At 38.8% G+C, this 23269-nt stretch overlaps 1 protein-coding gene across 5 annotated transcripts in view; it reads left to right on the top strand.

Annotated features, from left to right (window-relative positions):
• LOC115221116 (chromodomain-helicase-DNA-binding protein 8) overlaps nucleotides 1–23269 on the top strand; it is a 158239-nt gene that overhangs the window by 104860 nt on the left and 30110 nt on the right. For 4 of the 5 annotated variants that reach the window (XM_029791330.2, XM_036510432.1, XM_029791331.2 and 1 more), the window contains 18 exons: nucleotides 1444–1546; nucleotides 4537–4702; nucleotides 6136–6225; nucleotides 7192–7292; nucleotides 7453–7564; nucleotides 8344–8456; nucleotides 10112–10227; nucleotides 10949–11022; nucleotides 11192–11394; nucleotides 12663–12885; nucleotides 13733–13851; nucleotides 15290–16077; nucleotides 17324–17413; nucleotides 17524–17748; nucleotides 18189–18261; nucleotides 19629–19762; nucleotides 20581–20646; nucleotides 21687–21807. In XM_029791330.2, coding sequence (XP_029647190.1) covers nucleotides 1444–1546; nucleotides 4537–4702; nucleotides 6136–6225; nucleotides 7192–7292; nucleotides 7453–7564; nucleotides 8344–8456; nucleotides 10112–10227; nucleotides 10949–11022; nucleotides 11192–11394; nucleotides 12663–12885; nucleotides 13733–13851; nucleotides 15290–16077; nucleotides 17324–17413; nucleotides 17524–17748; nucleotides 18189–18261; nucleotides 19629–19762; nucleotides 20581–20646; nucleotides 21687–21807 — 2917 coding nt within the window. The remainder of the gene's footprint in view (nucleotides 1–1443; nucleotides 1547–4536; nucleotides 4703–6135; nucleotides 6226–7191; nucleotides 7293–7452; nucleotides 7565–8343; nucleotides 8457–10111; nucleotides 10228–10948; nucleotides 11023–11191; nucleotides 11395–12662; nucleotides 12886–13732; nucleotides 13852–15289; nucleotides 16078–17323; nucleotides 17414–17523; nucleotides 17749–18188; nucleotides 18262–19628; nucleotides 19763–20580; nucleotides 20647–21686; nucleotides 21808–23269) is intronic. The other variant, XM_029791333.2, reaches the window with a different exon arrangement.

Consider the following 23269-nt stretch of genomic DNA (forward strand, 5'->3'; position numbering starts at 1 on the left):
AAGATTGTGCTTCACTACCTCATCCCATGTCCTCCTGTGTCTACCTCTTCCATAGGTTCCACACCTCATCTGAAGCTTCTTATGTCCAACTATTCTCTCAAGAGGATTACACTCCATTGTGTATGCATGCTGACATTACACATCCAGCGGAACATACTAGTTTCATTCCTTACAAGCTTATGCATGTCCTCAGCAGCCACAGCCTATGTTTCACTGCCATGTAGCATGGCTGTTTGCACACAAGGATCATACAGTCTGTCGTTCACTCTGAGCAATAGGCCCTTTGTTACCAGCAGAGGCAGGTGCTCTTTGAACTCTGCCTGACCTATTCTTATTCTTGTAGCTATGCTCTCAAAGCATCCACCCCGGCTACTGACTTGGTCACCTAGGTAAGGGAAGCTATCAACTCCTTCTAGTTTTTTCCCCTGGTATGGTGATGGAATCTATTTTCTGTACATCTTCGATGTTTATCAAACCTGTGCATCTGCCACACGCAAAATCTATCTTCCCTGTTAACCTCCCTCTGATAGTGCTGCACCTTTTATGTGTCCATAGCTTACACTGGGTACATCGTATGGCCCTTTGATTCTAGACCTTGCATCCACACCTGAAACTTCTAGTGCTGGTAGTGACACAGCTATATGAGCCAGGTCATCAGCATAGAAGAGCTCTCAGGGGCAGTCTGTCTTGAATTCCTCTGTTATCACCTGGAGGACTATGGTGAACAAGAGGACTGATCCTTGGTGAACCCCTACTTGTATCTTGAATTCATTGCTATACTCATTGCCGACCCTCACCTTACTAACAGCATCCCTGTACATGGCTTGTACAGTTCTGACTAACCACTCATCTATCCCTAGTTTCCAAATTGACCACCAGATAAGGGATTGGGGGACCCTGTCAAAATCTTTCCCCATGTCAACAAAGGCCAAGTACAGAGGTTTATCTTTGGCTAGGTATTTTTCCTGCGACTGTCTTACCAGAAATATAGCATCAGTGGTGCTTCTTCCTGGCACAAACCCAAACTGCATCTTGTCTAGACTAACTCTCTCCCTAAGTAGCTGGGTGTTGTGTGGGTGAATGGGTATGAGTTTATGTAGGATCTGTGGCTGACTGTTTAAAATGTGTTTCATAAGAAGCAGAAAAGATGTCATCAACAGTCTGTAGGATAGTTTCATCTGTACACATAAAGCTCACTAAGCAAATATCTTGACATACAGTCTACATTGCCATATTGAAATCCTTCCCTTTTTTACACTTCCATTCCTTCTCTTGTGTGATCATTACTCGAGTCAAAAGAACCTCATCTCCAATCCAAGAAAGCATTGTTGCCATTGTGTCTTTTCATTTCCCGTTTCCTTTGATTCCCTCTTGTGCCATTGACCCCCCTCCCCCCCTCATCTCATCTCACTCTATGTTGTGTTTATGTTTCTCTCTCGACAGCTTCTGTACAGCTTAAAGTTTTACAAGGGCGATGAGAGGATAAAGAACTTTATTTGGGATCTTGTCACTCCATCCAGTACATGTGCTCTAAAGAACCATTCAGGTATGAAGTTATGCAGTTCTTCTTGTGTCAAAGGGTTTTTTTTTTTATTATTTGGGAGAAAGGGTGGATGGAAGTGGTGAATGTGACAGCAAGAGCGAGACTTGGCTGGGTGCAGTTCAGGAAATGTTGAGCATTGTTATATGGGAAAAGGTTCTCATTGAGGATGAAAGGAAGGGTCTATAGGAGTTGTGCGAGAGCTGCAGTGCTGTATGGGAGTGAGACATGGTGTCTGAAGGAGAGAGAGAGATGGTAATTTTGAGAAGGACTGAGAGAGAAATGTGTGGGGTGAAGCTGTTTGATGAGAGGAGGACTGAGGACTTGATGGGGATGCTGGGGTGGAATGATTGGCAAGGGTGAATGGAGTGTGGTGGTGTGGGATGAGGAGCATGTTCTGAGGAGTGTGCTTGAGTTTGAGGGGTAAATGGACCGTGAAAGCAAGGTAGACCGAGGAAAATGTGGAGGGTACAGGTAGGGGAGATTGGGAGGGTTGGCTTGAGAAGGGAGGACACCCAAAACCGGACAAGGTGGTGTGAGGGTGGTTGCTATGGCATTGAGGTAGATCCAGCCACCCGCTTTAACAGGAACAAAACCAGGTTTAAAACACAGTGTTCAAAATTGGGCAGCAACTCAGAAATTTTTCTCTCAATTGCACAATTTTAATGTGTGTGTATGAGAGAGAGATCAGGGAGATGTAAAAAAATCAAGCAAATTGCTGTTTAATAAGCATTTAAGGCAGTGGTTCTCAACCAGGGTCAACCATTTGTCCCTTGGTGGTCGCTGGAAGATTTTGTCGTTAAAGTCTCTGTGCAATAAAATGGTTATAATTTTACACAAAATAATTTAACATTTTTTTAATGTAATTCCTGATAATATTTAATCATAAAAATATATGATTTTTTTTAAAACATGGAATGGCTGTGAGGGTCCACTCAAGCAAAATAGAAACCAAAGGGGTCCCTGGGTAGAAAAGGGTTGAGAAACACTGATCTGATGGATTAATTATTCTTGTCTTATCACTGATATATTTCTTTACTACCCACAAGGGGCTAAACACAGATGTGACAAACAAGGACAGACAAATGGATTAAGTCGATTATATCGACCCCAGTGCATAACTAGTACTTAATTTATCGACTCCGAAAGGATGAAAGGCAAAGTTGACCTCGGCAGAATTTGAACTCAGAACCTAACGACAGACGAAATACGGCTACGCATTTCGCCCGGTGTGCTAACATTTCTGCCAGCTCGCTGCCTTGTCTTATCACTGATGCTGTATTATATTTATTACTAAAATAATTAGCTCTCCTTGTTTCAGTCTACCTGGCTGTAAGTAAGGTACCACGGTTAGGTATGCTTCAGTACTTTATAAAAAGAAGGTAGGGTGAAAATCAAGGAAGATTTGGTTGCTATTTCAAGCAGTTTGAGGGACATGGAGAGATTTGCTTTTTGGCTTATCAGTTATATTTAATGTCAAAAGCAATGTTGGTGTTTATAACAAACCTGTAATAATTCAGCAGGTAAAGTGTCTTGATTAAGAATACAACACAATTCATACACCTGCTCTATATAATATTGCGAACCAGGAATTTGGTACCTTCTCCTTCCTTTCGTTGCTCTGTTCAATTAGCAGTAGTGGTTGATTAAATACAGAGTCAATGCTAATTAATTGTTATTTCTTGATTTACTTTATCAATTATATTAGCACAAAAATATGTGGAGTAAAGATAATTTGCCAGCATAACATGGCAGTCCTGGTTTAGGATGAATGTTGCTGTAATTTAAGCCCCCAGGAGGCATTGTCTCCAGCTGAACAATTATTCTGTGCTGATGAAGGGAAATAACCCGGAAATAGCAATACACAGATATTGTTTTGAGCTGAGTGGGGGGTGCTAGTTTCCCTTGTTCGAAAATATAAGGACACAGATCGTGTCGTATAGCCAGCTGGAGACAATGTCTCCTGGGGCTTAAATTACAGCAACATTTGTCCTAAACCAGGACTGCCATGTTATGTTGGCAAACAATCTTTACTCCAGAGCACTGTTGCTGAATATCTCTCGTGAGATTTATAAATTGTAATTTTCTACAAAAATATGTGTGTGTTACTATTGTATGGAATAGCCATTCTCTTGCTAAAATCCTCTCTGTCAGATAGGTTAGCTTTTTCATATTCTACAGCTGCTTGCATTCCTGTAATAACTATTGTAATAAAAGGGAATATGCTATTGTGTATCCCATTTTCAGTGGGTTAACGAAGTGGATCCTTTGCTTTACCATATCCTAGATTTATGACTGAAGTCATTCCTGAAGGCAGTATTGGGTTTATTGTTGCCTTTTGGATATTGTTTGTTATACAATTTGTAATGATGTTGTATGTATGATTGACTGTAGAGTAATTCTGTGGATCATGGACGAGTGGGGATGCTTTGTAGAGCTAAAAAAATCTGAAGATTTTTGGATTAATTCTTTTACTATGCACACATATTGGCAACTTAATATGGAAAATGCTGGGGAAATCTCTACTTGGTTGCTGGACCCACTAGAAATAACAACCAAATTGCCACCAGATCATCCCATTGCCTTTAAAAAGGAAATGCATTTAGACTTAGATGTTAGACTGTTTGAATAAAAGACAGGCTGACCGTGGTTGGAATTTTAAGAGCATAAATCTGCTTGATCAGGTCTGACTCGGGGCTAAACAGCAGCAACAAACTGTGCCTTATCCTGTATAATATAACTAATCCAAATTTAAATCCTGATGCCAATGGGTTAATCTTCTCACAGATCATAGCTAATATAGGGTGGCGATGGGGAGGGAGAGTTCAATAGTTAAGTAACTTGTGGGTAAGTGCGAATAAATTGTACATGGAAAATATTGGTTTGTAGAATTCTTGATCTCTCTCCAGGTGCTTTTTTTTTCTCTTTGATATTTTTATTAACATTCTTTCAAATTTGGCAAACATGTAATGCTGTACTGTTTTTCATATATTTAGGACTTTCAGCTCCAGTTCCACGTGGACGGAAGGGCAAGAAAGCCAAGAGGGAAGCAAAGAACTTCTCAGCAGCAATTGAAATGGAGAAGGCTAACATGCAGATTGACCCAGAAATAGTTCTCTCTGATAATGGTTATAAACGCCACATTGAACGCCATTCCAACAAGTAAGCAATGCTAGTTTTTTAATGAAATAAATGGTTAAATCATTTGAATGACTATGTAGTTCAGGATTCGTAATCATTTGACCTGCTGGAAATAGCAGCCAAATCTCCTATTGTCTTCAGCCTTTTGTATTTCAACCAGTCATATCCAACCCAAATATTTTAACCTGTTTTATGTACCGACTGGCTACATGCAGCTTCTCACACCTTCTGTTGCCATGCTGAGAATATAAACGATTACATCATCAAAATCTCAGCACAAAAAGATAATGCATGCGTAATTCAAATCAATGTGACTAAATATGGATTACATTCAACAGAATAATAATAATAATAATAATAATAATAATTGTGTACAGTGCTCAGGTGCACTACAACTCATCTAAAGTGTATATATAATCAGGTGTAGTTTCGGCGGATTTCGGAAAGCATGAGGGCCTTAAAGGATGCAGTGTCATGGCAGTCAACAACTGACGCAGGCAGTTTATTCCATGCTTCAGCAACTCTGAGCGTGAAAAAATGTTTCCGAAAGTCATGGGAGCTGTGTTGTTTTCTGACTTTGTAGGCATGTCCACATGTGTTAGACACATGGAGATCAAAAAGGTGTTCAGTGTTGTTGTTGGTGAGGTCCGAATGCTGAAGGGTTAAGAGGGACACATTGGATATTTCAGTGTGGAATGTGCTATGGATGAAAAGCAAAAAATGACAGGTTGGTCTTGGGTGGAATGTCTTTCATCCTAGGACTTCCTCATCATTGGTGATTTGGAACCAAACCACAACAGTTCGTAACTTCCCTGCAAACGAAATGTCTGCAGCGAAATTTGTGCATCAAGGACTTGGTTCTGTCAGCTCCATTTCTACTCTCGGCCTTTCTGAGTTTCACTGATTGGAATCTGCTTCAACAATTCAAGGCAAATAAGTTCATCAGATTCTTTTTATATTGCTGGGTGGTGGACTTCATCACTCACTTCCTTTCTGTGGTCTTTTTCTTTTTCTTTTTTTTCCTTCTTATTTCATCTTCTGAAATCAAATAAAAATATTTTAAGACCATTTTCCTTGCTAAAGTGGTGCAGAACCCCATGACAATTATGGTCCCCCTTTTGAAGCTGAGTTTAATGGTCATATACCCTTTTACTTGCCTCTTAATTTCAATTCACACTTTATTCGATGCACTCCACTTCCCATTTATAGTGGCCAACCCTACAGACTAGATTGGAAGCACTTTAGTAAACATTTTGTGTACAGGTGAAGTGAGTTAATAAAAAAAAAAATGAAGTTACAGTTGCACAAACTGTTATTAGGTGGCTTTGATGCCTTAACCTTCTCTGTACTATGCTCCAGTTTATACCAAGTTCTTACTCCTATTTCAGATAAGTTTTGTGGAAAGCTCCTTTGAAAGACTTTTATAATTTGCTTTTTGTTCCTCTCTGTTTTAGGGTTTTGTTAAGAGTACGATTACTTTATTATCTGAAACAAGAAGTAATTGGAGAAGAAGCACCTAAGGTTGTTACCGGCATGGACTTCAGGTATGTCTAATTCCTGCTGCTCTTTATCTACGCTGCTGTCCTACCCACTCTCTGAACCACTTTTCTTTCTCTTCTCTTTGCTCTTACTTCTGCTATCTTTGTCTCTCTGCCATCATTGTCATTTTTTTTCTTCGTTACCCTCCTGGGTCTGGGGGAAGAGGTAGAGCCAGTGATGTTTGTGGGCCAGTCTTAGAACTTTTGCAAGTCATCGCTTGTAAAAAAGATATGAGTTGGGAAATTCCAAAGTGTTGGTATTTTGGTAAAAAAAAGGAACTGGATCAGAGCAAGAGGGTTTGATCGTAATGAGAATGAAGGGGAGAGGTGAGTAGGGTGGGAATGCACGGGCTCAACTGTCTCCATTATAATGGCAGTAGAAAAGGCGAAAAAGAGGAGAGATGACATTGCAGATGTTGACCAGGGGCTGGAATGCATCTGTGAGTGACTTGAAGACAATTAGATGGGTGACTCTTTTTTTGTATGTAATGTGTGTGAACAACAGCATGGTTCCAGATGTGAGAACAATACGCCGATTGGGCTTCATGTGAGCTTTGGTTCAATAAGTCTGTGAAAATATCTTCTGGCTTTGAAAAGAAGGGCTAGTTGTTGAGATGCAGTCCTAATGATGATGATGAAGTGATGTGTCTGCTAGGAGAGATCTTTGGTGATGACTCAACATAGTTCTCATTCTAGCAACTATGCTTTCAAAGCATCCTCCTACCATTGCTAATTTGATTTCCTATTTAATGAAAACTATCTACTAACCCTAAGGATCCCCTTGGGCATTTGGAGAAATCTATTCCCTGTGTGTTTTTAGTGTTTGTTGTCCCTGTACATCTGCCGCACACAAAGTTAACTACTTTCTGTGTTTGACTCCAATGTTTGTCCTTCATTCTTTCTCTATTCCGTTTCTTTTCTTTATGAAACATTCCAACCGTAATACAAATATCAAAACCTATTTTAACAAAGGGAAATTGGTATTCCTCGACCTGGAACTGATGGTGATCCTCCTTGTGACTGGTGGGATGAAGATGCTGATAAATGCCTTCTGCTTGGTGTCTTTAAACATGGTGAGCAAAATTCCTTTTCTTTAACTACACTTCCTTACATCTGTATTTCTCTCTCACACATACAAGGAATAACTCAATACATTTGAATGTAGAAATAAAGGAAGCAACGACTTGATTCAATGTTTTCCCCAAGTAAACATTTATCGATTTCTCATTGCAGGTTATGAAAAATACAGCCTGATTCAACAAGACCCTGCACTTTGTTTCTTAGCACGTTGTGGACCCCCAGATGGAGCTGCTCTGCTAGCAGAGCAAAATGACGATAATTTTGAGTAAGTTTTGGCTGGTTGGATTCCATTAGACCATTTTCTAAATAAATATTACGTGTGGAATAGGTGAGAAGATGGGGTGTTGAGCTTTTGATGTGGTTGTTGCTCCAAAAGAAGTCCAATCCCACTACTGGCACTTCTTCGTCAATGGATAATTCTTCACTTGGCTGCTAGGAATGAGTCTCAGATCACTTGGAAATATTAGGAAACGTTAACAGTTTTCATTTTTTTATGACTATTTATGGTTTGATCACATTGCACTTTATATGTGCAGGTGAGGATTGCATTTAAACAAAAGAAGGTGCCTGATTGCCATCCATATTAAGGTGCAGGGGAGCTTACCAAGCATTTAGTATTCAAGAATTCTAAATTCACTTTGCTTTTTTGGTGAATTAAGCTTCAGAAACTCAGTTGTCCAAGTAATATTTAATAAAGTGAAAGAAAATTGAAGATTTATTTTCTGAAATTTGCTGATTCTTTCAATAATGTGGTGCGAGACACTGATTTTCTCGTAGAATTCATTCATTAATGCTTTCACTAAACTGGAAAGCTAATTACTCTGACTCAATGTGTCTTCCTTGCAACAATGCAATTTGGTAGACTGTTATATCAGCTAAATTAAGATGGGATGTTCACAAGTGGAATGTCTTTGTTTTTTATTGAAATAAGATTTTATGGAATACTGAAAAGGTGTATCTTTCCTTTGAGACATTGTTCTTGACAGATTTTTAAATTGTAATTTGGAGAATTAATTATAGTAAATACTTTTCGTTGTTTTCCAGTAATGAAGATGACATTGATGTCCAGATTTGTCGTGAAAAAGATGATGATGAAGACTACATAGACCCAACACCCACTAATTATACTCGATTACAACCTACTCACCACTTTGAAGGTAATTTAAAAGCATACCATCATCGTTTCCAGGTTTCTTGGATTGTAAATGTTCATTCTGTGTTTCTTAAGTTTGGACAGATTTTCTTGAATTTCCCTTGAAATATTTTATTGTTTAACCCTTTAGCATTCAAACCGGCCATGTCTGGCCAAAATATCTAACCTGTTATACATCGAAACTGACCAGATCTCACCTTTCATCTCAGCCCAACCATGTCGTTCTAAAACTAAAAAATCACATCACCGAAATCATTAAACTACAAGATAATGCATGATTAATTCAAACCATTTTAAATAAACAAACATCACATTTGACAGAATAATCTGAACACTAAAGGGTTAAGATATTCTCAGGAAAAGCAAAAAAATGTTTAAAAACTCTGTCTCTTCTAAATTTTTCAGTCATTTGCGACCAATAGACAAGTTTTTATTAAAAACCAACTGAATAGCCTGTCATATCTGGGCAATTTTTTTTACAATAGAATGTCTTATATAAACTTTTGTTTATTCCATGTCAGTTAGGCTTCTTAATCAGGACAGATTTGTGCAATTTTTCACAAAAAAACTTTGTTGAGGATTTCTTTCCCCCCCTCCCCTTTTAAATTATTTACATGTCTATTCAACTGTTTCGCATGACTTCATTCATCAAAACTTCAAAAGTTCTTATAACTTTTGTTGTTGTAATGCTTTGCTTTCATTTGTTTAATAAAAATTCCTCCTCCTAATGATTTTGCTTTCATTTCGTGATAGACAGCTATCATGCAGAAAACACCGGCTTTTAAATCCCGTTTTCTGATTAGGTAAAATTGATTAAACTTTAAACATCAGTAACATTTTTCTGCAATTTTCCTGGAACAAATGAATAACAAAATCAGATTTAATGTGGAAAATTATTTCAATATACCAAATTTGAAAATTTTGACATAATTTTAAAATCTCACAATATGTGACAGCAACAGGGAAGACCCTATAAAAGTAGAGAGACAGACAGTTATACGATATGGCACATACGTACACACAGGTAATCACGAGTTGAAAATGGTGTATAGTAGATGTATGTACGTATGTCTTATATATATATATATATATATGTATGAGAGCCACCCACTCTCCTTAAAGTTACGTATTCTTCACACCTGCCTTTCTCTCCCTTTGCCTGAATTTTAAAAGTTAGTTTGTGTGTGAGTGTATGCAAGTAACTGATTGGAGGCTTGGCTAAAGCTTCAAATATTAATTACTACTCTCAACGATTCCTTACTACGTTCACCTGATGAGTGGAGATTAGGTGAGAATTGTGATGGAAGACATCATGACCAGTATTACATCAACACTTACATCTGTCTGATGGGGAGGGGGCGGTTAAATTTTTTATTTTCATGTCGTATATTCGAGGTATTTCCTCTCTTGATTCTCCAGTTTTCTTTCACCTTTTCCAGCAGTAGTTCCACACTGTTCCTTATTTACCATTCTACACTGTTTTACTCATTCCCTGTGTATTTGTTCTTATTACAACTTATCACTGGCTTTATCTTTAATTTCGGTAAAGTTAGAATTACAGTCTTTCTCTTTCGATATTCAGTAATATCAGTTATTTTCTAATTCTTTCTTTCTTTCTTTTTTTTTTGTTCATTTTCTCTTCAATGTTTTATATTGCAGAAGGTAAACTTCCGTTCCCAGCCATTTCAGAACTAAATACTCGACTGAGACGTGTTATTACTGGTTACCAAAGAAACCATTGCAAAAACCAACTTCTCCTGGCACAGAAAGCTCGGGTAAGGAATAAAATTTTTGCTTATCCTTTTTCAGTAGAATTTTCTTATTTTATTGAATTTGTGTGCAGGTGGGTGGGTGTATGTATCAACATCATCGTTCCCTCCACAATTAGAGATTGGCACTGTTTTATGCAGCTCTCCTCATCCATCTGCATCACATGACCAAATCAGTGCAGTCTGTTGCACCCTGCATCTGATGCCTCTTATACCCAACTTGTCTCTCAAAACACTGGACATTGCGCATCCAACAGAACGTGCTGGCTTCATTTCTTTCAAGCCTTTCCATGTTCTCTCTAGTCACAGCCCATGTCTCACTGCCATGTAGCATAACTGTCCATGCACATGCATCATAGAATCTGCTCTTCACTTTGAGAGAGAGAGACCCTTTGTTACCAACAAAGGTAATAGCTCTCTGAACTTTGCCCAACCAGTTCTCATTCTAGCAACTATGCTTTCAAAGCATCCTCCTCCATTGAGATGAGCCATCAACACCTAACCATGTCATCTGGACCCACCAACTGGCTCGGCTTGATTTGTCTTCCATTTGATCTATCTATCTATCTAATTCCTCAGGACGTCCCATTCAAAGTGTTGTCATTCTCTTTATTTACTGTGATATTGGATCATCCACCATTAAAATGCTGTGGGAACCAATTAAGAAATGAACTTTGGTTATTTATTTTATTTTTGGTTATTTATTTATTTTTTTCAATATTTACAGCGGATTGAACGGCGTGTACGTGCTGAAGCAGCTCATAAAGAACGGGAAATCCGAAGAAGGGAATCTCAACAAAGGTAAAGGACCTACTCTATTGACATCTATTTACAAATTGATGTCGTTGTCAATTTTTGGCATTATTGATTTAGAATTATTTCTGTTGTCTTCTCTCTGTCTCTCTCTCTCTCTCTCCCTCCCCCTCTCTCCATTGATTGAAAATCCCAGACTTTTATGCTTTAACTCCAGGTGGTCTCGCCGAGAAGAAGCAGACTTTTACAAGACAGTGTCTTCTTTTGGGATCGAGATGTACCCTGGTACAAAGACCTATAAATGGGACCGATTCCGTGCTTTGGCCCGACTTGATAAGAAATATGATGACACATTAAGTGAATACTTTGAAGCATTTTATGAGATGTGCCAGCAGGCATGCCAAAAGGAGAAAGAAGAAGGTGAGTCTCTAAAATACTCTTCTGCCCATGATGTATGTGGAACTGCCGATGGAATGAATATTGGTTAGAGCTATAGCTATTATGAAAATACTTTTAACACCTATTATCTCTCTTGGAAATAATGCATTTTTCTTTTGTACTCCCTGACCTCCCACTCTCGTTAAGGTAATGCCAGAATAACTGTTGACAAATGTCTTCCCGTTTTAAAAATAGGATTGTGTGTTTGAAAGTCTTAAATTTTAGAACACTGCATTCTCTCGAAAAGAAGTTAGAATGAAATATATATTAAATTTAAGTCAGCAACAAGGTCCCTACATAGTTTGCATATCCTTCTAGAAATGGCTGTTGAATCTTCCTCAAATTAAACCTTAAATGAGGAAGGAGGCATTGGATAATGCAGTGCAAGATATTCCAAAAATGAAGAAATGATCATGTTTGGATTAGAGGTTTGCTCCATCAGAGATAACCTACAACTGAACAACATAGTTTTTTTTTATATCTCCTTTCAAACTTATCCATTCTGCTCTGACAGGCTGCTACAACACATTCCAGTTATTTATCCCTGCAGTAACTAAGAACAAACAGTAAGTTCGGTACCTGTTAAAAGCAGTCTCCAAAATATTCCATATGCACATTTTTTCTTGTGTGAAGCACTAAGAAACCCATATCCTAATTTCTCTGTGCTTAATTATTGGTAAACAGGTACCCAAGGTGCTACGATTAATGTCTATAATGAACTGGTCATTTTATCCAGTGCAAGATTCATCTCTCATCTATTTTTACATGACAAGGGTCACCACTACGCAGTGGCTTTATGAGCTCCCCACACCTCCTAGTTAGTTAGTTAGTTAGTTAATTTGGCTCAAAAGCAAATAGCAAGGCCATGTAGGGGGACATGGAGTTAAGTACAGGGTGGTGTTCATGTAAAGAGTTCAGGCCACTTGAGGTCAAGGGAGGCTTTGAACAAAGCGGTCGTCGGACTTCCTGCTAGAAATAGTAACCAAATCTTCCTAAAACAAAACTGGAATGCCTTTGATCAATAGTCAGTTCAATCAGAATTTACCTGGGGCTAACCCATTTTTTTTTAGGTGCAAATAGATGAAATATCTATTAGCATGAGTTTAGAAAAAAGAAGCTCATGTTCCTGTGTAGAAGAACTGAGACTGCTTAGACTTACCAAAGGAACACCTTGAAGCACTCCTTCACATTTCCAATTAATTTTGTGTGTAAATATGATAGCATCCTGTTTTTCTCTCCCCCGCTTCCAGTTAGCTGGTTGTCTCACAACATGAACGCTTGCGTTGAACCAATTACAGGTGAGAGAGCAAGCCGTTGCTTATCCAGAATAAATCTGCTCAGGAAAATCCGGGAGGAGACTCTGACCCATCCCTTGTTTGAAGCACGAATCAACTTGTGTCAGATGTCCTATGATCTACCAACATGGTGGCAGAGTGGGAAACATGACAAGGAACTCGTATTGGCAGCTGCTAAGTAAGTGCAATTTTACAGCTTTTCTTTTCTTTTAATTACTTTAGATATGCATGCACGCACACACTATAAATCACGAATGCTGAACTCTTGAGTATCAACAACGAGAAGCCTCACCTCCCTCTACATCTCTTTGTGTATCATCATCATCATCATCATCATCATGTGTGTGATCATCATGTTTATTTCCCCCCACAGCTTCCATACTGTCGTGGCTTGAGTCAGCCTGTTTCAGTGCAACATCTCACCACTTCATGCTCTCACTTAGCTTCTCAATTTCTTTGGCTCAACATGCTGAGATTTAACTGTCGTCACTTGTTTTCGCTTTAAAACAAAGAAACACAATTTCTAAAACATTTTTGAAATGGTTTTGGATCCTCTGTCATACAAGAAGTGATGTTTTTCTTAGTTTCATTGTTTCACCATTTTCACCATTTGCAACTCTTTGTATTATTCATGCAAAAATATTTAAAAACAAATACAGTTCTTGCATTTTTGTTCATAAGATGAAGTTATCTCTGTATAGTATTGAGACACGATTGATAGCTATAACTGTCTTTTATTGTATTCCATAGTGTTGGTAAGATTCCAGGAAGTTGAATCCTGAGCCAAGTTTTGATTCCTGGTTGAAGCCTTTGTACTTGATTCTTGCCTGAGTTTTTGACTCAGTGATTACAATTTAAATGAAGACAAGATCTTCAGTGGCCCCTTTATAATCCAGTGGATTAAGGGACATTTTTAGTTTGTTTTTCCTTTTTAAAATTTTTTTCCCCTTTTTTGTAGTTCTGTTATTTCTGTTTTGAGTGTACATTTTTTGACTGCTATTTTCTTCCCCCTTTGACATCAACAGACATGGTGTGTCTCGTACCGATCTCAACATTCTTCCAGACCCATCATTTAGTTTCCATATACAGTTACAGAACAAGATTGATCCTGCAGCACTTCCCTCCCTCTATAAACATTACAACTGTGAGTAATTCCTTCTCAGTTTTCTTTTTTTTTTCATTATAATTTTATGAACTTATTTTTATTATTTGTTTCATCATCATCATCATTGTTTAACGTCCGCTTTCCATGCTAGCACGAGTTGGACGGTTCAACTGGGGTTTGGGAAGCCCGAAGGCTGCACCAGGCCAGTCAGATCTGGCAGTGTTTCTACAGCTGGATGCCCTTCCTAACACCAACCACTCCGTGAGTGTAGTGGGTGCTTTTTATGTGCCACCGACACAGGTGCCAGACGAGGCTGGCGATGTTTATTAATAATTTTAGTGAATGGCAAATTTCTGAAACCGTAATCAAGTTCCTTTATATCAAATCTTCTCTAAATATCCCTAGATTTCTTCATAGATATTAAATACCTGGATTGTTTAGTTTCCTTATAAGCCTAACAAATGCTTACATGATTAGAGACAGTATTTAGTCCCGGGGTCAGTTGGGCATTCAGTATTATTGAAAACCACTGACCAGTCTTGCGGTGGCTATAGCAGCAGCAGCAGTAACGTTATTCTGACGGTAGAGTGTAAGGGGTAGAATTCACCATCGCCAAGCTTTAAACATTTACTTCTCCACGCTTTAATGGGTTGGGGTAGATTTTGTACTGTTGGTTGCTCTTCCTGTTGCCAACACTCACTCGTCTCCTGGCCAGGGAATGATTCTTTTCTGAACACCACTTTGTATGCACATGTGCACAAGTCACACACTAATACACCAAGAAGCTCACTCACCATAACTGTGTGGAGCGGCTGGCGAGGGTGAATGGAGGGATGAGGAGTGTGTTCTGAGGAAGGTGCTTGGGTTTGATGTAGATGAACTACAAAAGCAAAGTAGACCAAGGAAAATGTGGAGGGGACAGGTGGAGGAGGAGGTTGGCTTGAGAAGGGAGAACGCCCAAAACCGGGCAAGATGGCGAAATGGTGTGAGGCTGGTTGCTATGGCATTGAGGTAGATCCAGCCACTACCATTAACAGGGGGCAAAACCCGGATTTAAAATGACGGATGAGGATGATGATTAATATTTAGTAGCTTAAACCAAGTGAATCATCCATCATATGGCCCAGGAGCAGCATTCAGGCCAGGTCTTATTCCTTCTTCCTACCAGTCTCAGAAAAGCTTCTGGCTGTTACTCTTCCTCTTCATCATCATCATCATCATCATCATCATCATCATCGTTTAACGTCCGTTCTCCATGCTAGCATGGGTTGGACAGTTCGACCAGGGATCTGGGAAGCCAGAAGGCTGCACCAGGCTCCAGTCTTATCTGGCAATGTTTCTACAGCTGGATGCCCTTCCTAACGCCAACCACTCCGTGAGTGTAGTGGGTGCTTTTTACGTAAGAAACATATACGTGTGTGTTTGTGTGCATATTGATGCCTGTTTGTTTATTTGCGTTTTATGGTTTTCTTTGCAGATGACCCCCTCAGAGAATATGATTCTGATTCCAAAGACAGTCAGTTTGTTGGTAAACTTCGTTACTTTGGACAAGATGTAAAATACCTGAAAGAAATGGCAAACAAGCCGCCGCTGTCCCCCGACAGCAATGATGACCGGATGGACACGGGAGAGGAAAGCAACCTGTCGATCAAAAAGGAGCCTCGTTTGCCGAGAGGTGATGTGCCTTGCAAGATGGATGTTAATGATGGTGACAGTAATGGTCACAGCTTTGAGGGCGGTGGTGGTGGTGGTGATGAGGATGAGGATGATGATGATAGTGGTGAGGGTGAGGTGAAAGATACTGACAATGATAAAACCAGTCCACTGGTTTCAGCACCGACGCCCAAAGCCACTAGCACCACCACTGTCATGTCTTCGTTATCACCATCATTAGCAGCTGACCATGACCTAAAGTCGACGACATCATCATCTAAAGCAGATATCAAGACGGAGAAGTTATCTTGTGAGACAAAGACAGATTTTGTGAAAACTGAACCTGAAGACGGTTTCGATTCCAAGAAGTCTATTCTTGGCTATCAGAAGACAGACAGTGATTCAGACACGAGAGATGCAGATAACAAAACAGTTTTGAAGAAGGAAGACGATGAGGAGGAGGAGGAAGAAGAAGAGGAAGAAGATGCAGGGATTAATGATGAAGACGATGATGACGATGAATTGAGCGTTGACAAACGGTTTAGCATCAAAGACGAAACCAGCAACAGTGCCCATGCCATGCTTGGAATCAACAAAGATTCAATGTCACATGTGAGTCCATCATTTTATTTATTCTTTCACTCTTGCTGGAGATTGTTTGAAAAATGTGTTTATTCCATGTAAGATTGCTTTGCTTAATTAGACCAAAGTCACTTTCTGCTAGAATAAAAAGTCTGCATTTCTGGGAATTGTTGAAGCTGTTATTTTTTTCCCCTGACTTTGAGGGGAAATAAAGGCTGTTTTACCAATAAATGCAAATATAATTCTACAGAATTTTATAGTTTTTAACTCAAGCTTAGCTTTATGTTGAAATTCACTGATTGTGCTTTTGGACATGATGTCTTGATGATGAAATGAAATCATTTTTAAAAGCATTCTGTTATTTACATTAGACAGATATTTGTCCTCATCTTGTTTGTTGTTAACACAACATTTCAGGTGATATACCCTCCAGCCTTCATCAGGTGTCTTGGGGAAATTTCGGACCTGGGTTCTCATTCCTAAGGTATTTTTCAATGTTGTTGTTCAGGTCACTGGTTGGAATCAAACTCGGAATCTTGGGGTTAAGTATGGGCTACTAACCCCATGATTCCGAGTTTGATTCCAAACAATGACCTGAATAATAATAATAATAACATTGAAAAATACCTTAAGAATGAGAACCCAGGTTTGAAATTTCCCCAAGACACCTGATGAAGGCTGGGGGGTATATCAGCCGAAACGTTGTGTTAACAACAAACAAGATGAAGACAAATATCTGTCAAATGTAAATAATGTACGTAATTCCCCATCGCTTAAATATAGAACTGTATTCTGTTCTTTATTTTGTGGTGGTTGCTTCTAATATTTGAATCTAAAAGTGTTTCTTTTGAATAGTATTGTTATTTCTTTTATTGTTAAAAAAAAATGAGTCTTCCTTTCTGTATGCTTTAACTCACTTTCTGTTTTCATGTTGAGTGCTTCTAAATAGGTTTTCCAAAATGGAATATTTAATCTGGATTAGTTTAGGTCTAATAACCCCATTATTTGTGTATGTTGGTATTGCTCTACCGAATGGGCAAAATATGCACACACACACACACACACTGTTTTGTTGTACAAGAACATAAAACAATTTGACATTTCTGCTGGAAGTGAATAGTATCCTAATGCAAGTGGTGCTTAGAGGTTTTCTATCTTTCAACCCAACAAAAAATGCAGTTGACCATTCCAGGTTGCCAAACATTTACATGCATTCCACCATATTTTGAAACTTGATTCTTATAATTTATAAAAAAAATTTGTTTCTTTTTGCTAGAGTTCATCTGTTAATCCTAATGATTATCTGGATATGGACCTGGATTATGTTGGTAAACAACTTCAAGGAGTCAGTGCCATCTGGCCCAAGGTAGGATTAGTGAAATTTGTTTCCATTTTCTGTTTTTTAATGAATTCTCGATTTGGGATCAAATTTTATATTGTTTCTTACTCATTTTTGATTTGTTCTTCTTTCTTCAGGACAAAGTTCTAATTGGCCGTCTTCAACAGATCTGCTACGCCATTGAAAATGGTGAGTGGCCGGTGATAAGGAAGCAGCCGTTCTTGCCCCAGACCACTGATTCTCATATCAACCCTCCAGTCAGCAGATTGTCTCCCAAGCCTGAAATCTCCGATCTTGAACCGGAACTATCTTTCATGGATAGCCTCAAACCAGTGAAGCCTGTTGTTGAGTACACTTCTGAGGTAAATTCCTCGCTCTTGCTTTTCCTCCTTCATTAATGATTGCTATCATTTCTCACAAGGCTGCAAATGTTTAGGGATGAGGAATGGTTATCTAAAATATGGAAACTGAAAAATTTTAGCTTTTGATTGTTCTAATCAGAGAGAGAGAGAGAGAGAGAGAGAGAGAGTTTTATCAACTACAGTGTAGAGGAAACTGGGAATTGTGGTGGGACATACGTTTCTTGTGGTGTCTGATGATGATTTAAGTGAAGTGAAATGAATACGAGTAAGAGTGCAAGTCGAGTGATAGACTCTACTTGTCGTCTTGCTCTTCACTTTGTTTTACAACCATTGCAATCAAGATTTATTTCAAATAACATTAATATAAAACTTTGTTTTATTCATTTAAACCATTTATTTATATATTATTAAAAAGTGTTATTTTGTTTTTACTCCTGAAGGTTGAAGGAATGAAAGTGAAAATCAGTAAGAATAAATTTTGCCGTAAAAAAGATGAGTTTCAAATGGACAACGGTAAGATATTTTTTAATGTCATTCTGTTTCTGTTGTCCTTCAGTATAATAATGGCATTTACCTGTAATCAGCTTCCTGTATAGGTCTGTAGTAGAACAACATAAATGGTAAAAGAATGGTAAAAGCACATTTACACTAGACTTATTGCTAGGTGTAAGTTGAAAGAGTCAAAGCTTCAAGACTGCAGGCAGCCAGACATTAAGGTAGACTTCTGTGCCATGTGTAGGATGCATATGGCTGACAGTTTTTGGTGTTTTGCAGCTGAGGAATCACAGAATACAGACACTTCTATGAGGAATATAATCCACTTATGGTGATGCATCATCATCGTTTAGTGTCTGTTTTCCATGCTAGCATGGGTTGGACGGTTTGACTGAGGTCTGGAGAGCCAGCGGCTGCACCAGGCTCCAATCTGATCTGGCAAAATTTCTACAGCTGGATGCCCTTCTTAACACCAACCACTCCGAGAGTGTAGCGGGTGCTTCTTACGTGCCACTGGCACAGGGGCTAGTCAGGTGGTACTAGCATTGGCCACGTTCGGATGGTGCTTAGGGTGCCATGCTCTCTTTATTAGAGGCATAATTTCATCAATTTAGTGTTTCCAAGCTGACTTTTAGCATGTGTTTTGTGTTTATGTGTAAGTTCTGATGATTGAGGGTGGGGAGCGAGAAAATGTTAAGATAATTTGACATAATATTTCTGAAAGATATTTAGGATTTTAAAATCAACTTGGCAAATTGCTATATGTTAGTAACTGGGCAAAGTTCAGAGCACTCCTACCTCTGCTTGTGACAAAGGGTCTCTCGCTCAGAGTAAAAGGTAGACTGTATGGCACATGTGTATGAACAGCCATGCTACATGGCAGTGAAACATGGGCTGTGACTCCTGAGGACATGCGTAAGCTTGCAAGGAATGAAGCCAGTATGCTCCAATGGATGTGTAATGTCAGGGTTCATATTCGACAGAGTGTAAGTGCCTTGAGAGAAGAGTTGAACCTAAGAAACATCAGTTGCAGTGTGCAAGAGAGTATTGATTTCAAATTTGGCACAAAGCCAGCAATTTCGGAGGAGGGGGTAAGTCAGTTAGATCAACCCCCACGGGTTTAACTGGTATTTATTTATTGTCCCCGAAAGGATGAAAGGCAAAGTTTACTTGGTCAGAATTTGAACTCAGAATGTGAAGACGGATGAAATGCTGCTAAGCATTTTGCCCAGCATGTTAACGGTTCTGCCAGCTCCCCCCCCCCCACTTCAGTGTCAGTGGCAATATTGCCAGGAAGCAACGTTAGGCTAATTACTCAGTTCCTCCAAATTCTTACCCAAAATTTAAATTTCGTTTAAACCTCCATATTTGCTTTCTTGTTTCAGCTCCTTCACTACCTCCGGTGCCAATGCCAGCATCAGTACCATCTTCACTCCCTACATTCCCCCAGACGAACCACTGTGCCTTTTCAAGTGATAATGACAGTTTAACGGAACCAATGAACCTGGCATCATCTTTGGTATGTTCTTGTATTATTTTGGTTTCTCTGAGAGTTTTGCTGGTGTCTAAAACAAACAAAGCTGTTTTGACTTGTCCACCAATGAATAAATTAACTGAACCATAACGCCACATCGTTTGTCACAATCTACCATTTTTATTGCTTGCACCATGTCTGTCTCTTGCAGAAGTTTTTGTCCATGTTGTGTGTTAATCCGGCATCATGTTTGGGTTATTCATCGCTAGGTAAAACTATGACTGAGTAAGGCATTCTAGCCATAACTCTCCTACCATTTCAAAGAGTCTCTAGGAGTACATCATCTGATGTGTATTCTTTGTTTAAAAAGGTAGGAGGTGATTTGAGGAAGATTTGGCTGTTACTTTAAGCAGATTGAAAAACACATCAACAGCTCAGTGTTCCTCCATCTTGACCTCTCATCTGTGATCCAAGGATTTGAGTGACAGACGCAAGGTCAAGATGCAGCACATTTGCAGGAATATGGAAGTTAAAGCTGCACAGATTCTCAGTAGTGCTTGCATTCGCTTTTAAGTTCAACAGACTTAACTATTTCTTTCATTTTAAGTATGTTGCAAACAACTGCTAGTGACCATCACTGTTGAGACTCTTCAGACTTCACTAGAAGCATGCTTAAGTAAAAGTATGGTCATAATTTTGTGGTTCTTTGTCTTTGCTCTGGTTTTACCGAAACTTACAAACAAAAGTTCAACATGGTTGTACAAATCCTCATAAAGTGATTATATACAAATCTCATTTTGGTTAACGTTGCTTGCTATGAAATGATTAATTGATTTTTAACAATTCCTTTTATTCTCCACCAGCCACAGTATAACCAATTTGGAGAAGATGCGGCCATGGCAAAAGAATTATTTATAAACCAAAGTTTGGTGAGTGATAATTTTATTTTTTTAAATAAAATTATTGATTTCATGATTGATAAGTTTCATTGATTTTTGTCTCCTTTACCCATATTTCTTTATTGCCCACAGAGGGCTAAACCTAGAGGGGACAAACAAGGACAGACAAACGGATTAAGTGGATTATATCGACCCCACTGCATAACTGGTACTTATTTAATCGACCCTGAAAGGATAAAAGGCAAAGTTGACCTTGGCAGAATTTGAACTCAGAACTGAACGGCAGATGAAATACTGCTAAGCGTTTTGCCCGGCGTGCTAACGTTTCTGCCAGATTTACTCATATTGATACTTTCTCCTTCTTCAAGCAGACCCTAACCCTACAATTTAAATCCTCCCAATGCAATACACTCACTCCTCTCTCATCATCATTTTAACGTCTGTTGTCCTTGCTGGCATGGGTTGGATGGTTTGACCAGAGCTGGCAAACTAGGGAACTGTGACAGAGGGAAACAAGACACAATTCTGTCTAGTAAAGCAATTGACTGGTGGCCATGGGGACGTTGACGGCCTTGATCTGTTCTTGAACTTGGAACAGGCAAAACAGGCCACTCCTCTCCCTATACACACATACAGAACTCGTATTTATTTATCTATGTAGAACTCATACACACACATATAGAGAACAACAAGAGCTCCCTACTCGAATGGACTTTGATACCACAAAACTTGACTTAAAAAGAATTTAGCTAATCCTTTCAGGTGGTGCTATTAAGTTAGACATGGCCTGGACCAATCTTTGGCTGAAACATATCTAAGTTATGCACACACATACACGCTTTCTCTCTCTCTCTCTCTCTCTCTCCCCCCTCTCCCTCCACCCTCTCTCACAATGGGTTTTCACACAACAGCGAATGTGAGGTTACAGTAGAAGACTCTGCGAACTGGAAGACACAACTGCTTGATAATGCTGCCAACTTCTTGACCCCACAACTATGTCTGCCTTTAATCGCAAGGCCTGTCTCCCTTGCTCTTGATATTAATCTCTTTCTTTCTCTTTCACTCCATAGCTTCAACAGACAACCATGAAAAAGAAAAGGGGTCGCAAACGTAAGAGTGAGAAAATAGCGAACACTCTAGAGGCTATCATGAATGATAAGCTCCAGTCACTGCAGAATAATGAAAATCCAAGTAAGAAAGAAGTTCATTTTCCTCTTTCATTCACCGAGTTTTCTCATTGACCGGTATCAGAGCTGAACTTTACAATAGAGTAACATTTACACACACAACAAACTTTATAAATATATGTGTGTATATATATATATACGAGGGTAAGTCAAAAAGTAATGCCATTTTGTTTAGGACAGGTATAATTACCAACACAAGAACACATACCATACACCAAAATGAAGCTGGTCCTCTGTGGATCACATCCCTACTTCTCAACATAGTCTCTGTTTCTCTCAATAACAATGGTCCCCCTTCGAATGAGAGCATGTATTCCTGCCCTGTAAAATTCTGTTGACTGTTCTTTGAGCCACTTCTTCACAACAGTTTCACTTCCTCGTCACTGGAATAAGGTTTGCCTCTCAAACTCTCTTTCATGAGGCCGAAGAGATGATAGTCTGAAGGCACTAAATTATTCCAGTGATGAGGAAGTGAAAGCTGTAGTGAAGTGGCTCAAAGAACAGTCAACAGAATTCAAAAGTGTAACATTACTATTGAGAAAATCGGAAACTATGTTGAGAAGTAGGGATGTGATCCACTGAGGACCAGCTTCATTCTGATGTATGATACATATTCCTGTGTTGGTAATTATACCTGTCCTAAACAAAATGGCATTACTTTTTGACTCACCCTCGTACATGAATGCGTGTTTGTGTGTTTGTAAAATATACATGCACAGAAATAATTGTGATATATAGAATAATATTTATTTGCACTTGCCAACTTTTTTAGTAGGTTATGTAATGATCATCCAACTATTATTCAAACAAGAGTCAAAGGGTGTGTGTGTCTATAAATATATATATATATATATATTTATTTTATAGAAGGAGCTTCTACAGGACTAGAACTGTTTCATTCAAAAGAAATCATCAGGAAGCTAGGTGACAAGAATAGTTTTGAATGAAACAGTTCTAGTCCTGTAGAAGCTCCTTCTATAAAATAAATTAATTTACTCAGCTATGTATTGAGTACCTTATTTACTGTGGTTAACCCCGACTCAACCCGGGACCTACATATATATATATATATATATATATATATATACACACACACACACAAATTGAGCAATCATACATTTATAAATTTGACTTAAAATGTGTATACATATATTGATACATATCACATTTTTAGTCGAATTTATAAATGTATGAGTATGATTGCCCAATTTGAGTTTATATCTCAATTCGTATCTTTTGTTTCGGGTTCGACCTGAGCACTTCTTTTTAGCAGTTCTATGTATTTCGTAATATTATATATATATCCTGATCTATGTATCTTGTTGTCTCCCTGATAGACAGTTCACTATCTGTCGGAATATTTAAGATCCTGGGAGGCAATAAGAAGCAGTTACCTGTGATAGACTGCTGCTGCTGCTGCTTCTAGTAGTAGTCGTAGTCATAGTCGTCGTCACCGTCTACTACTA

Source organism: Octopus sinensis, linkage group LG17 (genome assembly GCF_006345805.1).
Source record: "Octopus sinensis linkage group LG17, ASM634580v1, whole genome shotgun sequence".
Classification (NCBI taxonomy): domain Eukaryota; kingdom Metazoa; phylum Mollusca; class Cephalopoda; order Octopoda; family Octopodidae; genus Octopus; species Octopus sinensis.